Source organism: Ceratotherium simum, chromosome 18, assembly GCF_057802395.1.
Source record: "Ceratotherium simum simum isolate JZ-2026a chromosome 18, ASM5780239v1, whole genome shotgun sequence".
Classification (NCBI taxonomy): Eukaryota; Metazoa; Chordata; class Mammalia; order Perissodactyla; family Rhinocerotidae; genus Ceratotherium; species Ceratotherium simum.
The window spans coordinates 26,358,696-26,382,971 of NC_141917.1; the positions used below are offsets into that span (position 1 = coordinate 26,358,696).

At 43.8% G+C, this 24,276-nt stretch overlaps 1 protein-coding gene across 2 annotated transcripts in view; it reads left to right on the plus strand.

Moving 5' to 3' along the window:
• Nucleotides 1-24,276, plus strand: part of PDZD2 (PDZ domain containing 2) — a 348,033-nt gene that overhangs the window by 267,254 nt on the left and 56,503 nt on the right. For both annotated transcript variants that reach the window (XM_004422700.3, XM_087443167.1), the window contains exon 6: nt 3,927-4,082. In XM_004422700.3, the coding sequence (XP_004422757.1) occupies nt 3,927-4,082 (156 nt within the window). The remainder of the gene's footprint in view (nt 1-3,926; nt 4,083-24,276) is intronic.

Genomic DNA, 24,276 nt, shown 5'->3' on the forward strand with positions numbered 1-24,276 from the left:
TGTGCAGCTATGACATACAACTATCTACTGGGGCTTTGGGGAGAAAAAAAAAAAGGAGGAGGATTGGCAATAGATGTTAGCTCAGAGCCGGTCTTCCTCAGCAAAAAGAGGAGGATTAGCACGGATGTTAGCTCAGGGCTGATCTTCCTTACAAAATAATAAATAAATATATAAAAACTGTTTAAAAAAAAAAAAAAGAAAACAGATTTTGATGCCTGACCTATGATCTTACCAACCTAAAGGAAGAAAGGACACTAGCATGTATCAGGTGGCCACTGGGTGCCAGGCGCTTCTTACCTGTTATCTCATATAATTCTTAAAATAAATCCAATGAGACAGGTATTAGTTCTTTTTATTCAAAGGGTGAAATTAAAATCTAAGTGTAATTTGCGCAGAGGTCATACAGTGGGTGGCAGAGGCGGGTTTCATCCTGGCTCCATTGGATTTCAAAGATCATGCTGCTTCCCGTACACCAAGCTGCCCCTTAGTCAAATAAGGTAGAAAGGGCATCAGAGCCAATGGTATTAGAAGAAAGGTAATGTGTTCCTGCCAGAGGCTTTGACTTTAAGGACACCTGCTGGGGTCTTTGTAGGGCTGAGCAGCAATCCGGAGCTAAGTAATGGGTGTCCATTGGCGGGTTCTAGGCTGTCTGTACTGAGCTATGGCCTTCAAGCTGACCCAGACCTCAGAGGAATGACACCTTTCGCTTCTTCCCATATACTTGTTTACAACCAGGCAATACGCGGCTACAGCAGCTGCTTGTCCCTACACTTCGTCTACGCCATCCGAGGTGCTCATCCACGTAGGAGGGAAAACGAGTCCATCTTTAAGCCCCTCTTGGCGTCTGTTCCTCTTCTTTATCCCACAAAAGCAAGTAATCCACAGGCTTTGTTTCTGTCTTTATATTTGAAGAGAGGGATGAGAAAAAAGAGAGCTTTTGATATGCTGACTATAAGGAATAATAAAAATATAAATTATCATTATTGCAGATAATAGTTACCTTGTCACAAAACTTGAAGGCACTGTTTTGGAAATATAGCAGTTACTTTCTTCTGGAGAGAGTGTCTCGCGTTGCCACACAAATAAGTTGTTTGCGTATACATAGGAGCTTGGAAAGTTCTTGTGGAATGAATAAACTCAGAATATCCAAGTTTATTTTGATGTTCCTAGAAGTACATGCATAGCAATACAGATTTCTCTTGTGCTCTCTTTTTTTTTTCACTCTTGGTTTTTGTTAACAAGTAATATGAGTTTATTATATCTAATGTAGAAAACCTAGAAAAATATAGAGAAAAAAAAGAAGATAAAATTTTCATAATACCACCAATAGTACTATCCATTAATTGGTGTGTCCTTCCAGACAGGAACACGTGTACATGTATGTACTATGTACACACATGTTTTCTTTTAAATGGAATCAAACACGAAGAGACAGAGTGTACCTGGAGGCAGATCCACTTGGACTTAAGTCCAGCACAGGCCTATAAAAGCTGTGTATCTTGAGCAGGTTTACTACATCTCTCTAAATCTGTTTTCTCATCTGTACAATGAGAATCAGTAACTACTTCATGGGATGTTAGGAAGATTAAATGAGATATAAAGGGTTCTGAACAATGTAGCTGGTCACAAGCACTTGGAGAAATACCTGCCTTTATGGTTATCACGTACTATTATTACATCCACGATTAATATGGTTATTACATTTTTTGTGTGTGTGTGAGGAAGATTGGCCCTGAGCTAACATCTGTTGCCACTCTTCCCCTTTTGGCTTGAGGAAGATTGGCCCTGAGTTAATATCCATGCCAATCTTCCTCTATTTTGTATGTGGGATGCCGCCACAGCATGGCTTGACGAGTGGTGTGTAGGTCCGTGCCCGGGATCCAAACCCATGAACCCTGGGTTGCCAAAGCGGAGCGCACAAACCTAACCACTATGCCACTGGGGCGGCCCCTGTTACATATTATTTTTGACCTGCTTTTTTTTTTTTTTTTTCCACTGGGAAAGATTCACCCTGAGCTAACATCTGTTGCCAATCTTCCTCTTTTTTTTTTTTCCCTCCCCAAAGCCCCAGTACATGGTCATATATTCTAGTTGTAAATCCTTCTAGTTCTTCTATGTGAGCCACCGCCACAGCATGGCTACTGACAGACAAGTGGTGTGGTTCTGTGCCTGGGAACCGAACCTGGACTGCCAAAGTGGAGCACACCGAACTTTAACTGCTAGGCCATCAGGGCTGGCTCTTTAACCTGCTTTTTCACTAAGTGGCATACTGTAAGAATCTTTCCACGTCAGGAAGTACATTTCTGCAGCACCATTTTTAATGACTGTGGAGCATTCTATCCTGTGGCTGTTGTGAAATTTGCTTACTAGCTGAGGCATTCATCTTTTTTTTTTTTTTTTAACTCTTTTCTGTTAATGGTCTAGCAGAGTTGACCTCATAGAGGAGGACTGAACTCGATTTTTGCTTAATGGCTCTTTTTCCTTTCCTTAGGTAAGGTCTTCCTTAGGTAAGGTATAATATTCACAATCACTGATCTAAGATGAATGAGCTTGAGGTAACTTGAAGGTGGAACCTCTATCAAACTAGTAACAAACATCACTGTCACCAGGTGCCAACTCACTAATAGTTTGTCACATCCATCATTTAAGATGAGTATTTTTTATTGTTGTCCTCTTTTCTGTCAACTTCCAAGGAATATGCAGATCAAAACTTTCCACGTGTTTCCTTCCTTGTAGAAGTGGCTGGTGGGGGAGAAGGAGGAGGGAACCCATTTCTCTCTTTTCTGGCCTTGGGTCAGCCCTGCAACCCTGGCCCCCGGCCTCATGTGCTGTGGCATTTACCAGGAGAACTCTTGGCGCCAGTGTGTGCCTCATTTGCAGTTGAGGTTGTCATGTGGCCTCAGTGATCTTGCGTGCATCCCACAACCCACTCTGACTTTGTCTGTGTGTAGGAAGAAAGGACTATATTGATGAAGCCCCCTGTAGAGTCTCATCTTAGTGGAGGCTGATTCCCTGTATTTTTGTTGACCTTTAAAAGTTGTTCAAGGGCTGCTTTCATTGAAAAGACATCATCAGTCTCCGCTTTAGTGTTGTGATTCGATAGTCGATCTAATCTCTTTCCAATGAACGTACGCTAGTGCGATGAGCAGTGGGGGAGAGGAGGATATAATGGATATTTGAGCTCTGTGCTAGGCCTGGGGACACAGCAATGAGGAAAAATGGTGTTAAGTTTGGGAAACTCTCAGACAAGCAGGGGACATAGACAGGTCTAGTCAGACATACACTGCAAGGCGATGAAAGAAACAGCAAAGGACGTTAGAGAAGAAAAGAGGAGCAAATGGCATGCCTCCTGAGGGGATCCAGGAAGACTCGCAGAAGGAGATGATGCTCAAGCTTTGCACAAATAGGCCTTCATCATGAAAGGAAGGGCGTTCTAGGCAGACGGAGCTGCTGGTGGAAAAGGCAATAGAGTAGAGGAGAGCCTGGCATGTTTGAAAGTCAGTATGGCTTGAATGGAAGATGGGCTGGAGGGGAGAATGGAGGGAGATGAGTTTGGAGAGCAGGACGGAGGCCGTATCTCTAAGATGCTGACCTGCCAGTGAGAGGGCTTAAACTGTATCCTGAAAGTAAGATGGGAGGGTTTCGAAGGATCATAAGTTCAGGGAGCTTGAACTGCCCACAGAAACATTCATCTAAGAAACAGATTCTTCAGGGAAAAAAGATTGGCTTGGGTTTAAATTGAGTCCACACCCTTGCCATTTGGAGTAACCTTGCAAACTTGGAAATGCAGAACATACATTCCGTATAATCTTTGGTTGGGAGCACATCACCACCCACAGCTGACTCTGCTAGGTTTTCCTTGACCTTCACCCAGAACTGCTTGGTGCCATGGGGTAATTTGTGGGCCTTAAATTGTGTCCCCATAGGAAAGCTCTGCAGAGGACCTACTGAGGTTAACATCTAAGAGTTTGCCTGATCTGACCAGCTCAGTAGAGGATGTGTCCTCTTGGACCGACAACGAAGACCAGGAGCCAGACGGGGAAGAGGATGAAGGGACCAGCTCGTCTTCCGTCCAGGGAGCAGTAAGTGAGCCTCTGGTTTCCCAGGCTGCTCTGCTGGAATGATATATTTCTGAAGACACGGGTGCCAGGATCAGAAAGAAAAGCTTGAGATCATATGATAGAGACCAGGATGGGAGAGGATCACGGTGCAATCTTTTTAATTTTTTATCAGGATCTTCCCGAAAAATCTGTGAGGGTAACACTTTTCATTTAAGAGAAAACACTGAAACTAGAAACAGGATAAGAGAGCAACTGGGTATTAAGTTCGTTGCATATATCAGTTTCTAGGATGTTTAATATATACAAGGATTTTATTGCTACTTCTTGATACAGTGTTTGAAAACTACTGTTTGTGAATTTAAACTTAGACGAAGAGATTTCTGGTTGAAGGTGAAATGTTGAAATGACACAGAACCTTTTCAGGCAAAGCTGAATAGATACGTCTTATAATTTTAATCAAACCAGGACTCTTACGTGGCTGGTAGCTCTTCCTTACCCAGCCTGTGACATCACATCCTCACAGTCTGCTCTCTCGTGCTGCCTGGCACACAGATCAGGAGGGCTTTTGGCTAACTGCGTTTGCAGTGTGGCTCTGTGGTCTCCTCTTTGTATCCCAGATCTGACAGATGTGTCATTTTTAGAGTTATGTTAACTCTTGTTAGCTCTTGTTCCCCATCCAACCAGGCATGGGGAGGGTGCCCTCCTTTTGCTGTTTGGAACCCCTTCCTCCTTCCCACCAGCACTGAACCTAGGCGACATGGACAAGCATTGGAAAATTAGTTTTGCTTATGATTAAGCCTTAGAAGACAAAAAATGCATCTCTTATTACGTTCACACAATATGCTATTTCAATTTAGGAAAAAAGTTGCTTTTCCCCTTTCTTTTTGATCACTGGCAATCCAGGGCCACTGAGTATGTTTGTACAGGTTATGGACTGAACAAAGGTGCCACATGTAAGGGAGCACCATTCACATCATTAACATCATAGGCTCTTATATTTCTTATGACAATTTTTTGGACGATGTGAGTAAAGAGTTTTGCTGTAACAAAATCAGTATATTATGACAAGTTTCCAGTAAAGGAAGGAAAACATCTTGAAGAAGTGCCTTTTTGTGATTCATCAGAGGCGTCGTACAGGCTCATTGTTGATTTCACACATTTGTCCAGCTGCTTTTCCCTCGAAGGAGAGCTTTCTGAGAAGACCCGCAGTAAGGCAGGTAAAGCAGAGCTGAATGAATGGGTTGAAGTGAACAGTTTAGAAAGAACTGTGTGATTCTTCCCGTCTCTTTGCATTATGAGACCATACAGTGGCTTTCTTTACTTTTACTTTTAGTAAAGGTAGAGACTAAACTAAATTTGTTGGTCTACACTGCCACCCTGACCGACCTCGCCTACTTCTCAGACCTCACGTCACAGCTCGCACACCGTCCCTCCTAGGCAGCCATCACATTGCCCCTCTTGCAGTCCCTCATGATGGCGCCTGGCTTCGTGCCACAGGCACTTTGCAAATGCTGTTCTCTCTCTCTAGAGTTTTCTTTGCCCATTTGACTCCTATTCATCTTTTGGATCCCGTAGTGTTACTTCCTCAGAGAAACTTGCCTGAACATACCCTATCTATTTTAAATCTCTCAGCTCTCGTACCGTGACCATGTGGCTCTCCTGTGAGCTGCTTGTCACATTTAGATTTGTGACCATTTGATTAAGATCTGTTTCTGCCATCCAAGTCTAAACCCCATGAGGTGAGAGAGCAAGATGGCTGGTTTGGGTTCCCAGTGAATCCCTAGAATTCAGCTAGTGCATCTCGTGTTGAGTAATAAATAACTAAATAAATTAAAAAACAAGCAACAGAGCAAGCATTCATTGAAAACTAATGAAAAATTAAAGCAAAATCTATCTAGATTTATCCATCATAAAAATTATGGTTACTCCTCTGGCCCACGGCTGACCACATCTCAGCAGCCTCAAAGGGCCTTGGGGTGAAATCCACCTTCTGGCCCATTGAGCTACAGGGGCTTTGCTCCCTGAATAAGCCTTGAGCAGGTCTGAGCATCGAGTGTCTCTTCTCACCTTCTCCCGCTACTGTCTACCCATCCTTCAAAGCCAAGATCTTTCATGAGCCCACCTACCGTTCCTCCCTGTGACCTCCCTGGTCAGGGACTCTCTATTCTCTATGTTGACACAGCAGTTATCCTCTGCTCCTTGTTATCTGCTGCACAAGGAGGGGGTTGGAGTATGTGGCAATCCCACCAGTGGACTTCTCAACTCTAGTGTGACTCCGATATTCCCATGTCTTCTAACCAGACATCCTTCGCTAGCAGCTCTCCAGTCTGGTTCCAGCCCACAGCCTTCCTCCCCTCGCATGCCCACAGTCTGGAGAGCACACCCCTGCTGAACAGGACCCCACTGCTCAGCAACTGTGCCCTGGGACAGCTCAGCCGGTTTTCTCTGCAGCCCATCTGCTCTTCTGATAAAGCCCAAAGCCATTTATGTAGCATGATAGTCTTTGTGGAGAAGTTACAGTTATATACATTTTTAAAAATTTCATAAATCATATTTTCTTGCAAAAAACTCCAAGGAATTATTTCATTGTCTAGGAATTTTTTACAATAAATTCTCTAATAAATGGGCCAATACATATATTAACTATATTACATGTTATATATTATGTATTTTTATTTAAATTATAATTTAAATGTATTATTTTTATAAATTATTATAATCAAAATTATTTAAATTATTACATCAGTGAAGTGAGTTTTTCTGATTACAAAAGTAATGTTTTCACTGTATAAATGCTTTTGACCCCCAAAAAACACAAAAGACAATATAAATTACCCACAATCCTACTATTCAAAAATAGCCATCTTTAACATTTTGCGAGAACTTTCTATTTGGTTTTTTCTTAAGCACATATGTATTTTTAATTGATCTGATATTTATTTATGAAACTTGCTTTGGTCTCAATGATACAATCATGAACATTTCCCCATGTCATTAAAGGGTTTTCTGAAACCTAGTTTATAACGGCTAATATTTCAGTAACATGGAAATGCCATAATGTCACCAATTTTCTACCATAAATTCCATTTACATCAATCACATGTATATTAATTTTCAAAATTATAAAGAATTATGTATAGAACATCTTTGCCCATGTAGATCTCTGTGCATTTTTTATTTTCGTATTTGCTTAAATAGCTCGTAGCAGAATTGCTTAGTCAAAGGGTTTCTCCGGAGAGATGACTTATGCTAATTTGCACTGCTAGCAGTGACCAGTTCCCATCATCACCAATAACATTATCTTTAAAAAACAAGTTTACCAGTTAATCACATATATATGCTGATTATTGTAGTTTTCCCAAAGGGATTTCAATGTATTCTGTCATAACATACTTTATTTGGGAAACTTTAGGTGACCTTTAAGGAGAAACAAATGACTGAGCAATAATTCTCCAGAAGTACATGTTGCAGCGCTGTATTTCCGGGTTTCTCTGTCATGTAACTTTCCCCCACTGCTCCCAGCTGTCATACATAGATCCCAAACCCATTGTCATCAGTGGAGAAACCAGAACTGATCTGCTTTGACGTTATCCCTCCTCCATGCCCTGGACACCACCTCACCCCACTTCATCTTCCCCCCACCCCCCTCACAAAGCACTCACAGAGGAGGGGACACCCAGGCTTCTTCCCTAGCTGGCCACCCTTGCTTGAACCTCCATCCTTTCTTAGCCATTCTCTTGAGCTCTGGTTTCAACCAGGAGAACCAGGCCTGAGACAGAGCCTGCAGGGCCAGGAGGTGGGAAGCGCACAAGATATTTTCTGGACTTCACAGTTTGCCCAGGGTCTGCCCTGCTGTGCCTTATAAAGGTGCTGAACGACTGAGAAAAAAAAATGTTCTTTAGTTCTGTGTTTACAATCCAAGGCTCTTTGTTTTATAATTTTAAACACTAATGAACCACTTAAATGAAAGAAACTCAGTACTGTTCTAATCAACTAAGTGACGAGACTTTTATTTCACAGGTGGTAATGATAAAACCTGTTGCCAAATCCCACTCAGACATTGACTATTTTTGTACCTGTAAGTCGCGGTGTGCTCCAAGCAAATGTAATACTAATGCTAAGGATCTGCCATGAGCACCCTTGTGATTTATTTTTCATGGCTACAACAAACAGCGGTGAGATTTTTCCCTTCAAAAAGCTCCAGCCATGCTTAGGATAAAACCATATGGTGAATATCAACTTTGAGGAGTAGAGGCAGGAAAAAAGAAAATGGGAGTGGGACGGCGAAATTCCACAGTCATTTGCATAATCATCATCCATCTCGGTGGAGTCGGGCTTCAGCGACAGCGCTCTCTCTCCACCGCCCACCACCACATCCAATATTCAAGACTGCCAATTTGGTCTCAGAAAGATCTAAGTCCAGCCTTAGCCTCATACCGGCTGTGGTCCTGGTCTACCTGATGAGCCTTTCTTTCTCAAGTCTTTCTTTTCCACTTTGTCTTCTGCTTTGCAATGACAATTTTTAAATGAGAATCTTGCCATGTCACTTAAGGGTTTAAAATTATTCATTCGCTCTCAGTCCCGCTGAGGTTAAAATCCCAACTCCTTAATGTGGATTGCCATTATCAGCTCCAGGCTGCCTCTGCTGCTTTTTCTCCTGTATATGCTCCCTGGGGCCCTGAACACACAGATGCACGCACACACACACACACACACACACACACACACACACACCCCGCTCTCCTAGCACTGTGAGCTCCACATCCCTGGAGGCCCTGAACACGTGGACACACAGACACACAGACACACACCCTAATACCCCTACCCCTCTCCTAGCACTGTGAGCTCCACGTTCCCCAGGTGCTCTAGAACCATCCACCATTGTGTGCCTTTGCACCTACTCTTCTTTCTACCTGGAAGGCCTTCTTTCCCTGGCATGATCCTTGTCAACCAGCCCAAATGTCACTCTCCCCATAAGTAAACCTTTCCCTGACCCCCCGCCCCGAGTTACTTGGTCTGTACTCTGCACATGCATAGCACTGTGAATAGATTTCTATCATAGCGCTTACCATCTTGTGTTCATAATTTATCTTTTCACTGTTCTGTCTTCCTCATTAGACATAAGCATTTCAAGGGCAAAGGCCATGATGCCTTGAGCCTCTCTCTATCCCCAGGACAGTACAATGCCTGGGATATAATAGGGGTTGAAGAGACGAGGGATTCTCCTGTGATCTCCCGTCATTCCTTGACCACTTCTGATCCTTCCCTTGGAGCTCCCCTGGTCCTCTTATGTCCTTGAGGCACAAGCCTGGGTCCCCGGGCCTCTGACTCGTCTGCTTCACTCCTCTTGCCCCCACCACATGCCCTGCCTGGGTCCCTCTCCGTGCTCTTCAGAGGGATTGGCCCCTGCCCCTTCCACCAGTTAGGATGTCAGCACTCTGGGGCATGGCAGCACTGCGAGATCTCACCTTGCCGCTGATTGGAGAATAAGGAAGAGCAGTTCCCTTCTGGTCCTTGTGGCCAGTTGAGAGACACTCTACTCAGTTGCAAATTTTGTGTACTTGGAACCCTGCTGGGGTGGTGCAGCTGCAACTGAGCGCTTCAGCCTGCAGATGTGAGCCGTAATTCCCCTCCTGCATGCCCGGATCCCCATGGAAAGGAGAGTCGACGTTGAAAGGAACTGAGGTGCTTTGCTTCAAGGCATCACCCGTGCCCTCCTCTCTGGTTATCTAAGCACTACCTTCCTTTCAAAGACGGGATGAAGTTCGAAGTTATCTCTGACGTGCTCTCTGCTTGAAGCATCTGCCATCCTCTCTCTCTCTCAAATCTGCTAATCACTGCTCCCCTGGCGTTTAACATCTGCTGTTTTCTATTTATTTGTTGCTGCTTATCTCTTTGGGGAAATAAAGAAAACACTTAAAGCTTATAAACTTTTGAAGTCCGATGTACTTCTTTGGGCCCCCAGTATCCAATGAAGTACCTTGTATTCAATACATACTCGGTACATATTTCTCAATCATAAAGCTAGCTGTAGAGCAGTCGTTCTCAAAGTGTGGTCCCCGGACCAGCAGCATCAGCATCACCTGGAAACTTGTTAGAAACTCAAATCCTCGGGTCCCACCCCAGACCTCCTGAATCAGAAACTCTGAGAGTGGCATCCAACAATCTGTTTTGTTTTTTTTGTTTTGTTTTGTTTGTGAGGAAAATCAGCCCTGAGCTAACATCCAATGCCAATCCTCCTCTTTTTTGCTGAGGAAGACTGTCCCTGGGCTAACATCCGTGCCCATCTTCCTCTACTTTATATGGGACACCACCACAGCATGGCTTGCCAAGCGGTGCGTCGGTGCACGCCCGGGATCCGAACCGGCAAACCCCAGGCCGCTGCAGCAGAGCGCCCGCACTTAACCACTTGTGCCACCAGGCCGGCCCCCACACAATCTGTTTTTTAATAAGCCTTCCTTCTAGGTGATTTGGACTCAGACTAATGTTTGAGAACTTTAGAGCCCTCCAATAAAATGGGTGGCCCATGTATTATTATTGGCTATTCAAAAAAGTGTGTGTCCTTTCTCAAGTGTAAATAATTACAGTTCATCTTTTAAAAAAATGATGTTTTTCAGGAAAAAAATCCATGCTCTAGCCCTCTGAGAGAGTGGCTCTTTAAAATGAAGAGGGCAGGGCCGGCCCCATGGCTTAGTGGTTAAGTGCGCGCGCTCTGCTACTGGCGGCCCAGGTTTGGATCCCAGGCGCGCACCTACGCACCGCTTCTTTGGCCATGCTGAGGCCACGTCCCACATACAGCAACTAGAAGGATGTGCAACTATGACATACAACTATCTACTGGGGCTTTGGGGAAAAAAAAAGGAGGAGGATTGGCAATAGATGTTGGCTCAGAGCCGGTCTTCCTCATCAAAAAGAGGAGGATTAGCATGGATGTTAGCTCAGGGCTGATCTTCCTCACCAAAAAAATAAATAAATAAATAAAATGAAGAGAGCAGGAAGAGTTTTAGTATAATAGGGAGTGAAATGGGTGATACCTCTTAAGTGATTGGGAGACTGTCTCCCTTTTTATATTTTTAACCAAAAAAAAAAAACCAAAAGTGGAAGCAATGATTGCCTTTGCCAAATCTGCAGTTTTCAGAGCTCAGCTAGGAAGAGTTTATTTAGCACATCAATCAGGAGACCTGTATCCAGCTTCCTTTCGCATCAAGAGAATTAGTTCTAACATTTTTGGAATCACCAGTTTGGAAAATCTTTGAGAACTTTTGGGTAATTAGGGTTTAAGAAGGAATAAAGGGGGGCCAGCCCCATGGTTTAGCGGTTAAGTGCACGCGCTCCGCTGCTGGTGGCCCGGGTTCGGATCCTGGGCGTGCACCAACTCACCGCGTCTCTGGCCATGCTGAGACCGCGTCCCACATACAGCAACTAGAAGGATGCGCAGCTATGACATACAACTATCTACTGGGGCTTTGGGGTAAAAATAAATAACAATTAAAAAAAAAAAAAAAAAGAAGGAATAAAGGACCTCATCTCTCAAAAGGAAAGAAGGACCAAGCTGGATCTTACGATTCTGTAAGTCTGATGTTGGTGTTTGATTCTTTGTTGGTGGAATCGTCAAGAGGTGTGAGGACCTGAATCACAGTCTTCTGGAAAAGTCAGCATCCTCGGGGGTAGATATTAATCCCTATATGGAAAGAAAGGAGAGAATCTCTTGTGTTTTATTTGGATTGAATAATTGATAGAGTGTCCACTCTAAATGTTGCCAAAGTGTTTGGGTGTTGAGCACTTGTATCGTAGCACTGAAAGGACCATTTCTGGTTGAGTCAGGCTGCCATGGATGAGAAACTGTCTCTTGTTTGGGGCCTGATCTAGATTTTTCTGGTGAATTGAACTTAGAGAGTAATGCAAAGGACAATGAGCACCGAGTGCGTAAACTTGTGATTAGTATTAAAACAGGAAGATCCCAGGGTCTGACTCAAAATCAGATCTTCACAGAGTGAAACTATGAATGCAGAGACACGCTGGCACAGGGCTCCCTGAGCTTTTTGTAAGAGGAGAGGATGTTTTCTCTAAAGCCTTGAGGAGAGGGTGTTCGGACAGGCTGCTGGGGTCTGAGCAGCACTTGGCTCTGCGGCTGAGCTTCAGGGTCCCTCTGAAGGGCTGCACAGGGCGATGGCAGCCACTGCTTAGAGACGTCCTCACTCCCCTGGGTCACGAACAGTCTTCCCTTCTCCTTGGGCTTCTACTTCCTGCTTATCTAACTTCCAGATTCACCTCTTCCAGGAAGTCTTCCCAGATACACACATTTTTCATGCCTGGACCCCCAGCATGTAATACGCCCTGTTTTTTCCTTCATGGCCCTTAACACAGATTATAATGATACATTTGTTCATGTGACAGTTTGCTTAATGTCATCCTCTTCTATTAGTAGAGGATCCATGCGGACAGGGCCCATGTCAGGTTTGCTCACTCGTGTATCCCAAGTGCTCACAGTCAGCTCACGATATGTATTATGGGATGGATGGATGGTTGGACAGATGGGGGGACCGGTGGATGGTGGACATACCCTCTCTCATTCCCTAATGCCCCTGCTGCATACCCCTCATGATAAGGTCTGGTTATCTTTCACTAACTTGCCCGTCTTCTACAACACACCATGAATTTAAAATGGGCATGGCACATAGTAGGTGCTTGTTGTTTGTGTCCACAAACTCAAAAGTCTGTCTGCCTCTCCCTTCTGGGAGTTTCCATCTGGGATACAAATATCGATGATATAGTAATCATTTTTCCAAGGATAACGTTGGGAGAACACAGTGTCCATTCCCTTAAAATAGGACATTCCTGATAGTACCTCATTAACAAATGAGTGGATTTCTTATTTTTTGTTTGGCTAAGGTTCGAAAGCTGCAAGCAGCTAGAAAGGGAATTGAGGACTTGATTTTTAACAAATCAACAATAGAGGATTAAACATCCCAAGGGAGTTGGTGTAGTGGTAAGTGGAATGTAAGTGAAAAGACTAGCCAAAAAAGTAGCAAGGATAAGAGCAGGGAACCGCAAGTCCCGAAGGTGCGGGTGCCGGTAAATAGGACTATGAAGTGTCAGAGCTACAAGGAACCCTGGGGGTTAGCTGGTCCAGACTTTGCATTCTGGAGGCTAGAAATCTGTGGTGAGAGAGACTGCTAAACTCCATTGATAGCAAACTTGTTCCCCGGACAAGTCACGTTATAGCTTAAGGCAGCTGTGAGGTAAAAGAAAGAGCCAAGAAAGAAAAGGTGAACGCACTAAGAGAAGCATCGATGGCACTTCACAAACACGTAAGGGGAAGAAGTGTGCGTTACAGACGCATACGTGCACACAGGCAGCGCCACACTCTGGATGTCTAAAATGCAGCTCAGTTTAGACTGAGCCTCAGAGCTTCAGGTTCCAGGCTGGAGAGCCCCATTTGGCATAGACTGGTGCTGTTGAGGCAGAAGCTATCTTGGCACCAACCCAAAGCAGGCAGCAACACATACTGATCCACAGTTCCCCAAGTTGCACACTTTTCTCTCCACTGTCCCAGACTGTGAACCACTCTCTCTTTTCCCTCAGAGCCCTAGATTTCCCCAGGTAGGTCTCAGTTCACTTAGATGTTCCTTAAGCCGCACTTCAGCTGGCACGGGCCATGTATAAGAGGTGGCATGAAACTCAATGCAGTATGTAGAATTGCCAGAGCAAGAGAAGAAAGACAAGGCTGCAATAATTGCAGGTCTAGGAAAGTAAGATTTAAATTTGGAGGTGGTTTTTATTTGGTTTCTTACTTAAGGAGATGAAGTGATTATTTAAATGGGTGGGGGGGAAATAAGATAAGAATAATTATCTGGCCTGGATGAATTGCCCCGAAAACTGCTGAAGTTTCAATTCGGCTTATTCCCGTGACACAGTTTGCAGGGCCTGTTCCAACTCGCTACCTGGTTCTGTGCTGCATTTTCATGCAAGCAGTTTGCAGTTCTCAAGGAGGTAAACAATTCATGTGATTTGCATAGAAAAGCAAGTATTGTGTTCTACAGTCTCATAGCACAGTGGTCTCCAAAGTGGGGTGAGCACACTGCGGGGGAAGCCGGATGGTCCCTTGGAGTGTGGGAGGAAAGTATTAAAGCTTGTATAGATTTTAATCTCATTTTAGATTATTTTGTGTTTAATAGTGCATGTATACATTAGTACAGTAGTCTGGGTTATAATTTATGAATCTATGTTGGGAGTGCCTGATGGCTACACAGCCTACAAAGGTTGACATCACAGCATGGAGCATTATTAAATACTGTTAAAGAAATCCCCTTAGCATGCGGTCAACTTTATTATCATCTTTTGGATTTGAAAAATTCCTTCAGATTTCAGGGAAAATAAAATGTGGCCTACTAGAGCATGTAATAAAGTCTCTTTACCCTCAAATTAATTTCTTTTATGAAAATAATACGGTAGAGTCATGAAGTGACTTTATCATGTCAGGTAAGTTGGTTCCTATCTTTGTGTATTCTATCACAGTATTCCAAGATGCCTTTGAGCTCTGCCCCCTATTACGAATGTTCCTATTAATTTAGTTTTATATATCCTTTAGGAGTTTAAATCTGTGGTCCACTCATTGAAATGTGAAGTAGAATATATTAAGACTTGAAGGAAGGTGGCAGTTCAGAAATGAAACAGAAATAAAAATTTCTTCTGCCATAGACAAAATGATGAGAATTACACACAGGGAAAAACAGGGCGATGTGACTCATTTGTGCACCATGTATCTGAAGTAATATATCTTATTTGTTTATGAGCTTCACTAAGCCTTTAAGGCAGCAGAAATCCTTGAGATGTATGTGTCTTTTGAGACTGTAAATGGAGACAGTGCTGATACACACAGTCAGATTCTTACTCTCTTAAGAGAAACAGGATATCCTCACTTAGTTTCAATTCCAGTTATTGTGTTGGTTTTTTAGGAAAATGACGACATTGCCTTTAATGGTGTGTAGATGAGTTAGATGAATAGGCAATGAGTAAAAACACACCTCACTTGAAGACTTCATGAGCAGTGGAAGATTTGGAGTTTTTGGTATTCTTCTCTTTTTCACCACATTTTATATGACATGGTAGGACAGAGCCTGGAAATAAAAACAAAGCAAAGTATATGAGATCAGAAGTTCCCCTGTGGAATCCAGGGCAGAAATTTATCGGAGACATAGAGCTGTTGAAGATGAATAGAATTCTCCCCACCCCACGCCCTGCTGTTACTGTGTTGGCTTGCCTAGCTGTTTGTTTGCTTGTTTTTGCTTGCCTAGCTTTTTGCACAAGTACTGATTTAGCTCAATGACATTTGTAGAAAAGGAAAACCATGCCCCTCCCTCCTGGGTCTTGCTCTTTTTCCTTCACTTGGGATATTTTTCCTTCCACTCCTGACCGTCAAGATTCTGAAGCCCCTCATTCCTCAAAGAGACTCTTCTAATTACTCCAGCCTTCTGGCATCTCTCCTTTCTCTGATTGCCAATTTCATTTGTCTGTTTCTCACATTTTAGTACTTAAAAATCAGAAAGACACCTCCTGAAAACACAGGTAGGTGTTTTCAAAAATGTGTTGGTAAAGCTGTTTGGATATTCGAATTTATTTCCTAGAAACAAACATATTTATTTAGTGAGTATTTGTGGCTTTATCTTTTAAGCCAGTGGTGGCAAATAGGTGGCTGGCATGTCACCTACACACCCGCTCTTCAGCTCCCAGAGCAGACATCTCTAATTCTTCCTAACACTCTTCCCACTGATACCAGACACAACCTCAGAATTTGATAACGTGGCCCTGCAGGGGCCCACAACCAAGTCATAGTATGAGCCACGCTGGACTGCAGCCAGCTTGATGTTGCCGTCCACATGCTGAGAGCTGTGCTGGGTACTTTGGGGGATACAAAGAGACCACAGACACAGTCTTTCTTCCTCTCTTACAGTATTTATTTTATTCCATAATGAATTATAGTTATTTCTGTACTTCTCATATTCCCCTCTCCCCTATAATAAATCCTTAGGAGCCATATGCTATGTTGACCTAGAGGAGAGACATCTGATTCCTTCCAGGGATCATGGAGGGCTCAGTGGATGGGGTGGTGTTTGACTATTCCGTTGTATTTCTACAGGAACACCCATAGAAAGGGGTGACACTCTAGAGTAGAAAAATAACATGTGCAGTGGTCCACAAATAAATTCTAAGGCCTAAGTTCCAACAGATAGTCTATTAAGTGCAAATGTTCAGCCCGTGGTTTTAGTTCCAGACTAAGGAGTGATGACTTAGTGTACAAGTACTGTGACTCATTGATGGTGTTTACGTTGAGTGACAGGGTCAGAGTTTTTGTTTTAAGATTACTCAAGGGGTGAGGTAGAGGAAGAGCTGGACTCAAGAAAGGCAGATGGAGGTGGAGAGATGGATTCGGAGGCCATTGCTATAGCTCCATTGAGAAGTAGCCAGAGCGTGGACTGAAGGAGAAATGGACATGATGATGGAAAGGCAGGAAGTGCTGTGACTGGTCGGTGGAGGGAGGGAGCAAGGCCAGCTGGCCAGTTGGAGTGCGGGGTCCTGTGAGCGAAGGCTCCTTGGTGGTAGAAGAGAAGGATGAAATGAGTTTCCTCTCCTTTTATTTTTCTGAAGGCAGGGCCGATCCTAAGCAATATTTTGCATGGGATTTGTTTACCTTTGAACCCTCCAACCTCCTGGTATCCACTCCTCCTCTGCTGGTCCCTCTCTTCACAGCTTTCCAGGAGCCTAGTGCCCTCACTGCTCTAAACTCCCCCACCGAGGAACTCACAGTCTCCCCTATCCCCTAAGCTTCCAGGTTCCCAAGATGCTTCTTCTTTCTTCTTCTCCAAGTCATTTTCTCCTCTTTCCCCACCACCACCAACAACAACAATAACAACAAAACAAAAGACCAAAAACCAAACAAAACCCTTTTCATTTCTTCCAAGCAGTGTGTTTGTTGGTAAAGCGATCGGATTAACCAATTTAAACAGTGGCCAATAATCCTATGACACTTAGAAAAGTAAGTGTCTTTTAAAAAAAAGAATCCTTGTTATTTCAAATGAGTTTCTTATCGATATCATTTAAAAATGAAGTTTAAAGATAAAAAGCCTGGGTGACAAGGATGTTTTTAGAGGAAATACCATGGTAGACCAGTTGAGCCTTGCCTCCGGTAGCAGCTTCCTTAAACTGTCTCTGCTTGTCAGTGCCTTCCCTTCAACGTATTAAGTTATGTTTCCTAAAAATTCTCATTTGTTCACAATGACTTTGGATAGGGCTGGAGGTAGGGAGATGGGTAGGGCTAGGGTATGAACTATTCCTGCAGATGAGAAGTTGGCAGTTGTAAAGGACAGATCGTAAACATTTCAGGCTTTGCCGGCCAGTCTCTGCTGCAACTGCTCACCTCTGCCTTTGTAGTGCAAACGCAGCCATGGGCAATAAGTTAACTAATGGGCATAACCATGTTGCAACAAAACTTGACAAAAACAGGTGTTGGGCCAGATTTAGCCCCCAGGCAGCATTTTGGTGACCCCTGCTGGAGTTGATCTCGTGTGAGCCAGGGACAGCCTCTCTTATTACTGCTTCCCACGTGGGCTCCACGGAGCACATGTCAGCTTTCTAGTCCGATTCTTCAAGAAGTGCGTGCCCTTGGGCCGGCCCCGTGGCTCAGCGGTTAAGTGCGCGTGCTCCGCTGCTGGCGGCCCGGGTTCGGATCCCGGGCGCACACGGACGCACCGCTTCTCCGGCCATGCTGAGGCCGCGTCTCACATACAGCAACTAGAAGGATGTGCAGCTATGACATACAACAATCTGCTGGGGCTTTAGGGGGAAAAATAAATAAATAAATAAAATCTTTAAAAAAAAAAAAAAAGAAGAAGTGCCCTTAGAACTGTATGTATCAGCAAATCAGCATGAACTCAACACTACTCCTGGAAAATGAAGAATTCAGAGTACAGCTCATGTTGATCTGGAAAAGGCGCAGAAAGCCTTGGGGTCCTGCCTGGAACTTCACAGCAGACCAAAATTTAACCACAGTGTCTTCAACATGACCAGTTACTCTTCATCTAAAACCTGCCTAAATGGTATGCCCAGTTAAAACAATCGTTTTCTGTTACAATAAGCCATGTAATCATGGAAAACTTCCTCTAAAACGTTTGTATAAAGAAAAGGCTTTGGAAGAATCTGGCGTGTTGACCGTCACTGCTGAATTGGATTTGACTCGGCTGCTGTATTAGGCACCTCCAAAGATTCATCTCATACTTTTTCTCCTGCCAGTCCTCCTGTTTACTTCTTAGGTCTTTTACATGACTTTCTTTTTTGATAGCCCTCCCATCTTTACTTTTTATATGTCTTGATATTTTTCTACACACACACACACACACACACAACCTTGATTTTTTTATTCTGGAGTTTAGGGTAAGGCATATCGTAGTCCTGCTCCCAGAGATATGTCCAATGTGAGCAGGCAGGCAGCTCCTGCTGAGAAATGCCCCAAGGGTCTGCCTTTAGTCCCAGCCCACAAACCAAGGAAGAGCTTCAGACTTTCCAGTTTTCTTGCCTACTGGGCCATGGGAACATAGCAAGAGTGCGAGATTCCTGCTTTGCGGAGAACGTGTGTATTTGCCTTGTCTCAATTTGAAATCAATACCAAGGAGGGACATATGCAGCTTCTCCTCCTTGCCATCCACATCTCCTGTTATTTTTAAACTTTTTTTAAACTTTTTTTTTTTTTTTTGTGAGGAAGATCAGCCCTGAGCTAACATCCATGCTAATCCTCCTCTTTTTGCTGAGAAAGGCTGGCTCTGAGCTAACATCTATTGCCAATCCTCCTCCTTTTTTTCCCCAAAGCCCCAGTAGATAGTTGTATGTCATAGCTGCACATCCTTCTAGTTGCTGTATGTGGGATGCGGCCTCAGCATGGCCGGAGAAGCAGTGCATTGGTGCGCGCCCGGGATCCAAACCCGGGCCGCCCGTAGCAGAGCACGAACACTTAACCGCTAAGCCACGGGGCCAGCCCCTCTCCTGTTATTTTTGAAGACAGAGAGCCAATTGAGCACACTGTCCTCTCCTTGGGAAGGTGACAAGAGGGGCAAACGTGGGCCAATGACCGATTACGTTCCTATACTCTTAAAGGTGATTTCTTTGCCTCACTTTTCTAAGGGGCCAGGAAATCTATTTAATTTGTATGCACGAAAATCATCCAGATCATCACCAACAAAGTGTGTTAAGCCCATTCAAATTGTTTGGGGATGATAAATGGGAGGAAACAGGAAATGGGCTCAGATAGAACAAGGACAATATTATTTCATTTGCAGAGCCACAGCCTGAGCATCTCAGTCCACATCAGCTGCCACTTTTCCCTCAGCTGCATCTGACGCTCTGCACACATGCTCTGCGTGGACCAGAGCATGCTGGGGTTTGGCCCATTTTCCTTTTTAGTTGTACTGTTTTCCTCTTCAGCCCTGAGTTACTCTCTTTGTTGGAAAGCAATGAGTCTAGTGTAGCAGTAGATCTGTGTTTTAATTTCGGCAGTCAACTCGCAGGCTTCTTGCCTCTGTGGGCTGATTTATTGTTGTTCTGATTCCCTCTTTCTGAATGGTTATTCATTCCCGGCCCTGGCCTCTCTGACGGCCATCTGGTTCTCAAACATCTGCCCCAGAGATTTGGAAAATGAGCTTCCTTTGGCAGCCTAAAAATAATCGTAGTGTGACTGAAGCATGAAAGGGGAGTCGCCATGCTCCACTGTCCTGTAGATGCTGACCAGGGGACTGAGCCAGCAAAGCTTCCAAGGATTTGGAGCTTGGATGTCGTCTGTCACATTTGCAGATTTTTTTTTTTTTTTTCAAGTGCTGGGAACTGTAAAAACATGGCATGAACTGGGTGCAACCAGTCCTCCTGCAGTTTTCCTGGGGATCAGGTATGCTTGTGTAATAAAAATGGTTGGAGATAAAAGCCATTCTTTGCGTGGTTTGTTTGTAAGGCTTCGGGAGTTAGCTGAGAAAGACAGATGATGCTAGGGAGTTAAACATTATATTAATCACAGTGCGTTTAAGGAGATCTCATAAATGCTTTGGACAGCAGTTATAGGACATGTCTGAGTACGTACGAGACTTTTAACTTGGACTCCAGGGGCCTGTCTCGTGGGTAATGATGGTTTGCTCCCCATCCCCAGAAGACTAAAATTTGCCGGAAGCTAAGACTCAATCCTTATGCTGTGTCTCATCCAAAATTATTTCTAGCCACATTGTCCAGTGCAGATTTCCAGAGGGTCTGCAATGAGATAAAAATGTCAACATAATAATGATGTTCAAATAATTAAAATGCCAACAAATTCAAATCCTTTTGCAAGTCATAATCCAAAGATATTAAAATCCAGAGTAATTAACATCTAAACTTAAATTTTCTTGACCTTTCAGTTAAAAACCAAAGCACTTAATGGCCCTCTTCAATCTCTCCTATTTCTTATTTTGCTCTGTCTTAGCGAATAAGAGTTTTGATGCTGGATGCTGCAGAGAGCTTGTGCTGTTCAGCATCTGCAGCCTGGGCTGTTTTCCACCGAAACAAATATGGCTCTTTCAGCTCCAAGAAAGTTGCATTTGTTCAACAGCAAGTCTCTTGTGTGCTTTATTTTTTAGTGAAATGTAAATGAACAAAGAATAAGTGGACCCACAATGGTATCAAAACCTTGGCCCCATACCCTTGACATTTAGAAAAATGAGCCAATCCCCAGTCCCCTAGACACTTGTCCCTGGCAAAATTTTGTTCCCAGGACCTTATTTAATTTTGCCAAAGACGATGTCAAGAGCTATAAACAGTCTGAGATTTTACGCTACAATTTCGTGGACGCTGGCAGAAGACATGAGATTCCTTGGTCAGACGCAAATGACTTTGTGACTTTATTACTCATGGCACAGCAACTAGCTTTTGGCTTTCTCTAATCCCAGTTTAGGATTCTATCCCAGTTTAGGGCTTCATGTTCACATAATCCCCCAACACACAAGTCCTATGGGAATGATGCAGAGGGGCTGAGGTAGACGCACACACGGTGGATTCGCATCACAGTTGAGGAACCCTGAGCGTAAGCAAGCTGAAACTTTTATGATGGGCTGGAAGCAAACCTGACTGATCTTTGCTCCAGAGAGACATCAGAGAGAGACATTATTTTTATTATACTGGCCAGTAAACAAACCTGCCTTGTCCTCCTGAGACACTGTCTCTAAGTTTCAAGGCTGTTGACTCTACAAGCGTCCTTGATAGATAATGCAGAGTAAAAACAGTCTATGCCTCTGTTCACAAGCCACACAGAAGTGGGAGAGAGCCATGGAGAGTTGTCTCCCAACAGGCTATAGCAGAGACTCAATGATATCAAGTAAAGAAGAGTTGATGGTGAAAATAGTCTTGGTTTGTCTAGATGCCAGTCAGTCTGTAGCTGTTGTTTGGAGTCCATGACCCTGAACTTAAACTCAACTGGCAGAATCTTCCTCCAAGTCTGGGTGGGGGAATCACCCCGGTCCTACTTCAAGTGCTTTTCATTTATATACAAAATCTTCTTGATTTGCCTTACACTTTGAGATGAAAGTAGGGGGCTCCTGGTGTACCGCGTTGGGCATGGATCGTGCCTCTGACAGAGCTTCCGCATTCTCAGGAGTAGGCATTTTGCATTCTGGGCCCACATTTTCCATTTCCACTGTGTCTTGGCATAGAAGTGATTAGACTGGAGGAGGCTGCATCTCTCCTCCCCCATTTATTCAACTGGAAAAACCCCCTCTGCAGATTCAGGAACCAGACATACTGTTGATGATTCTGAAGCTTATGCCCCTAATGAGCTAGTAAGGGCTAATACTTCTGCCACCTGCTCCTTGAGATTCATTTTTCCTCGGGTTTGGAGTGTGCCAGGGGTCGAGTAGCATTGCTTTCTGCTACATATTTTTGGGAGGTAATTGGATATGCCTCTAGAGTTTCATTTCTGTCTCTTTTTGGGAAGACCCACTTGAGTTTCTGTTTAACCTGCCGCTTAAATGAACTGCTTCCTTCTTTCGTAGCCCTGCTTGCTGAATCTCTGTGCCTTTTTTACGTCCCCTGTTCCTTTGCTTTCTGACTCGGATATTTTCTTCTAGAATACTATTCTAGACTCCGTCATGTGGGTCTCATCGCTGTGAAAGAGATGGAAGCAATGAGGCCTCTGTTTACTAAAGTATCTGTTATTCAAATACATCTTGACCACCACCTCTGAGTTGGCTAATTCCACCCAGGAAATATTCTCCCATGAGACCAACATCAAATTCTAGCCTGTCATTGTCCTGTCTGGCTCCCCTTTGGTGTGTCTCATGGTTGCTTCCTTTATAGTCCTAATTTTGTACATTTCTTAGGCCACTTCCATCAGGGCAACAAAAATAACTATGTCCCTTTAAAATTTACCCAGGAATTTTTGTTTTTTTTTTTTTACTCTTCCGGGTCTTCCTCACCCCCCCCCCCCCACCTTTACATCTATCCAAACTTTCTGATCCCTCTTGGTATAGCAGTTCAAAATCCTCTTACTCAAGCTCTGTATCTGCAGCTTATAAATCACATCTCTCTGTTTTCTGGGCCTGAGGTCCCTATAGGGGAGTCTCTTGCATTCTGTTCTCTGTGATTTTTCCTCTCTTCCTCAGGAGGATTTCTTTAGGTCTCAGGGAACCCCTCTAATCTAGGAATAACTAGTGTCTCCTCACTTTTGTGATGCCCACTTTAAGAGTAGTTGGGAACCAGCACATCTCTTTTCCTTAGGCATCATTCTACTCTGGACTTCACAACCTCATCTCCCCTTCGTGTCCGTCCAGTCTGTTGTCTAAGATCTCATCTTTTCTTTTAAGGAAATATCTCTCTTCCTCTAGCTAATTATCATGTATTCTTTATTTTCTCTCTTCCGCTGCTCGTATTCTGATCGTAAGACCAGAGCATGTTCTCAAGTCCTCCTTGGTGTCCTGTGCAAACCTGATTTCTAAAAACGAAGCACTCCAGGCACATGCCTTTAAAACTGCCTTGTTAGCTGTTAGGTTTGCAGTAATTTTATAGAGCGTTTTTCTCATCTTCAATCCAAGAAGATGGCATGTTCTCTTTGAGTCCCCATTGGTTTTGCTTTGTTCATTAATTAACTCTGCTACGTTTCTGCGGGTATGGAGTTGAAGTGTACATCTCTGCAGTCTATAATCATAGTCTGTGTTGTCATCACATCTAGAGGCACCCTGAGACCTCGTCAGGAGAAAGCTTGAGCACTTTTTTTAAAATTTCAACTAAACCTTCACTATCCTTCTATGATACACATTAAGTACTCTACTAGTACTCTCAAGTGCATTTTTAGTTAATCCTCATAATAACCCTATGAGATCATTACAAGGTAACTTTAACCCTTTTTGTTTTTTTTTTTTTTAGATTTTATTTATTTATTTCTTTCCCCCCAAAGCCCCAGTAGATAGTTGTATGTCATAGCTGCACATCCTTCTAGTTGCTGTACGTGGGACGCGGCCTCAGCATGGCCGGAGAAGTGGTGTGTCGGTGCGCGCCCGGGATCCGAACCCGGGCCGCCAGCAGCGGAGCGCGAGCACTTAACCGCTAAGCCACGGGGCCGGCCCCTAACCCTTTGAAAATAAATACTGTTGATCCTATTTTACATAATGAAAGAACTGCTTCTGACATCAATGCTCTGTTAATATATTATGGGCACAATACATGTCACTGCCTATGGTACACGTAAATTGCACCATACTTTGCATACACTGCATGTGCTTATAGTTCATACAGAGAGGTTTCCACAATTGCTGGTTAAAATACCTGTATTCTGAATAAAGAGCTGCCTGATGATAACAACTCTCCCTCATTCTTTGGCTGATGGGGTACTTTGGTGCAGCTGGAAGCCTCCATTCCCCTATTCTCCATCTCTGGGGTAAGCTCAGGGGAGGGTGGGGAGGACTAGGGAAATTACAGCTCAGTCGTGCATCTCTTTTGGAAGCTGGTTCTGTTTGGACCAGAGCAGTGGTGAATTACAGAGGCCTGTGCCCTGTCCCACTTCCATAAGCTTGGGTTTTTTTTTTTTTTTTTGGTGAGGAAGATTGGCCCTGAGCTAACATATGTTGCCAATCTTCCTCTTTTTTTTTTTTTTTTTGCTTGAGGAAGATTGGCCCTGAGCTAACATCTGTGCCAATCTCCCTTTATTTTGTATGTG